The following is a 2,500-nucleotide window of genomic DNA, read 5'->3' as shown; positions in this document are numbered from 1 at the left end:
ACATACATACATACATACATACATACATACATACATACATACATACATACATACATACATACATACATGGGAAAGTCACTTAACACTAATTTCCCATTTAGCTCGTACCTTCCTGATATGGACGTTGCACTCGGAGGTCCCGCCTCTTAACCCTATCCGTACGACCTGGGGTCATGTTGTACCCCCGGGGTTCTATTCTTCACATTTTAGAATACTTCTAGTTCGAAGATCTGTTTGAAACTTTCAGTATTTCTCAAAAAAATCATTTTGACAGACTGCAATGCAAAGCGTACGGATCGGATTAACGAGTACATTTCCTCTTTGTATGTGGTGACACCGAGTTCCCCACGTTCTATGGATACGATAGTAAAACAAGACGTACGGATAGGGTTAAACAACCAAATAGTGTTGATAGGGGCGTTAAACCTACATGTACCTTAATTTCACCATGTTCACCACTTTGGAATCCACACTAAACCGAAAGAGGTTATATTTAGTACTAGAGGTCGTGGCAGTGATGTCCCCCACGTAAACGAACAGGAGCTGCGTGTGCCCACTCTGGGACATTGAACCTCAAAGGCAAGACATGCACAGTTCAACAGACGGGTGAGTACATTTTGAGACTCACATGGAGGCGTCTCGGTGGTCTTTGGAGGAAATCAACAAGCTTGCTCTGAAATATGGGGGCAGGGTGGTGTTTAATATACTAGAGCTCGTAGGGAGCGGGGTGGGGCCGCAGATTGTTCTTGTAAATGGGGGCACGACGGTCATATCAATGAGAAGGACCCCATGTCTGACACGTGTGACGTCACTGCTGCGAGCTCTAGCATTTATATAACCTCTTTGCATCAAACCACAAACCGATCGCAAAGACAGTGACCCCCAGTTTCTTCAACAAGTCTGCAGCCTTAAAAGTGTCGGACCGGCTTGGGGCATTTCCATCTGTTATTACAATAGCGACCTTGGCCGCCTGTTTTCGGGACATGCTCTGTGGAAATAATGGAGTAGAGTTAACCCTTTCACCTTCACTGCTTGAGTCGACGTTTCAATTTTTTCGTGTCCTCCAAAAATTGATTCACAGCTATTTAGTTCTACTGACATAATATTTTATGAGACGTTTTAGAAGATATGATTACAACTTGATCGGTCACTTATTCTTAAATAAGCGGAGCTATATTATCGTTTTGCTTTAACATCTTTTGTGCAAACGTAGAGTGAGATATCTTCACTGTGAAAGGGTGTACAAGTTGCTTTTGTTATAGTCTATTATAAATCTTTCATAGCCCAGTCACTACTACCTAGATAATGATTTAGGAGACACACTGTTTGTCCCAGTTTCCTCAGACCATTCCGGAATGGTGCGGATCCGATAACTCAGCAGATAGAAGGAGGTACTGAAACAATTCTCTTCCCCACGAAGGACTTGAACTCACATCCTTTGGATTTAAGAAAATGACCCTAACTATTACACAGCAAACACTGATTACAGGGGTTCATATTTTTCTAACTTTCAGGGTGTCCGAGAGCACTGTTAGTCCAGTTTGTATCATTCTGGACTAAGGTTTGCGTCATCCTGGTTCTATTCCACCACAGGAATGTTGCCTGACTTGGGTTGTGTGGGGGCACCCCAACATTTCTGATCCATTTTATCGGATGTGGACGGAACGACTCTAATCTCCCCTCTTCAATTACCTCACAGTGCACGCTGAGAGGGGCTGCAAAACTCATTAAAATAATCTTCTTTAAGTAAGTTAATCTACATAATATGGCTCTCTCTCTCTCTCTCTCTCTCTCTCTCTCTCTCTCTCTCTCTCTCTCTGATTCCCCCCCACACGCACACGCCGTACTTTTTTTCAACCCCAGCGCGTGGCAAGCAGTAAAAATGTGTGTCTCTCTCTCTCTCTCTCTCTCTCTCTCTGTCTGTTTGTCTGACCACTCTCATAATCTATAATTAGCATACATCAATTTAAAAACCTGAACGGGACTTTCGCTGACTAGAGGTACGGTGTTCGCCTCTCATCCAATAGGTCCCAGGTTCGAAATCTGACAGCGACGGAAAATTTTCTACTCTGAAATTTTCTCCATTTACCCCCTTTCCTGCTTTCGAACCTGGTTATCATCATCATCATCATCATCATCATCATCATCATCATTATCATCATTATTATTATTATTATTATTATTATTATTATTATTATTATTATTTTCAAAACGACAACACAAACCTTTCCTCACTTGGAAGGAAATAATGGAGTCTACTTAAAAAATTGCCTGGTCGCGTTATCAACAACAACAAAATAGTAATAATACATTAATTGTCCATACTTGCCTCTTTAGGACACCTGTGCATGTCCCACTGATAGTCCCACTTTCAAAATGGCTGAATCACTTTTTTCGTAATTTGTAATGGAGAAAATGAACCTATATGAACCCATTATTTAGTGCAAGTGGAAACGTGGAAACGTCTCCTAAACGCATTCGGAAGTGATCTCAGAAATGT

General features: G+C 41.7%; 1 protein-coding gene across 1 annotated transcript in view; it reads right to left on the bottom strand.

Annotated features, from left to right (window-relative positions):
* The window catches only part of LOC101847682, a 20,692-nt gene extending 19,694 nt beyond the window's left edge, over positions 1-998 (bottom strand). Inside the window, exon 1 of the mRNA XM_013087409.2 lies at positions 862-998. Within this exon, the coding sequence (XP_012942863.2) occupies positions 862-985 (124 nt within the window). The 5' untranslated portion in view covers positions 986-998. The remainder of the gene's footprint in view (positions 1-861) is intronic.
* Positions 999-2,500: the final 1,502 nt, after the last annotated feature.

The sequence above is a fragment of the Aplysia californica genome, unplaced genomic scaffold (genome assembly GCF_000002075.1).
Source record: "Aplysia californica isolate F4 #8 unplaced genomic scaffold, AplCal3.0 scaffold00585, whole genome shotgun sequence".
Classification (NCBI taxonomy): Eukaryota; Metazoa; Mollusca; class Gastropoda; order Aplysiida; family Aplysiidae; genus Aplysia; species Aplysia californica.
This window is presented reverse-complemented; position numbering and strand designations above follow the sequence as displayed.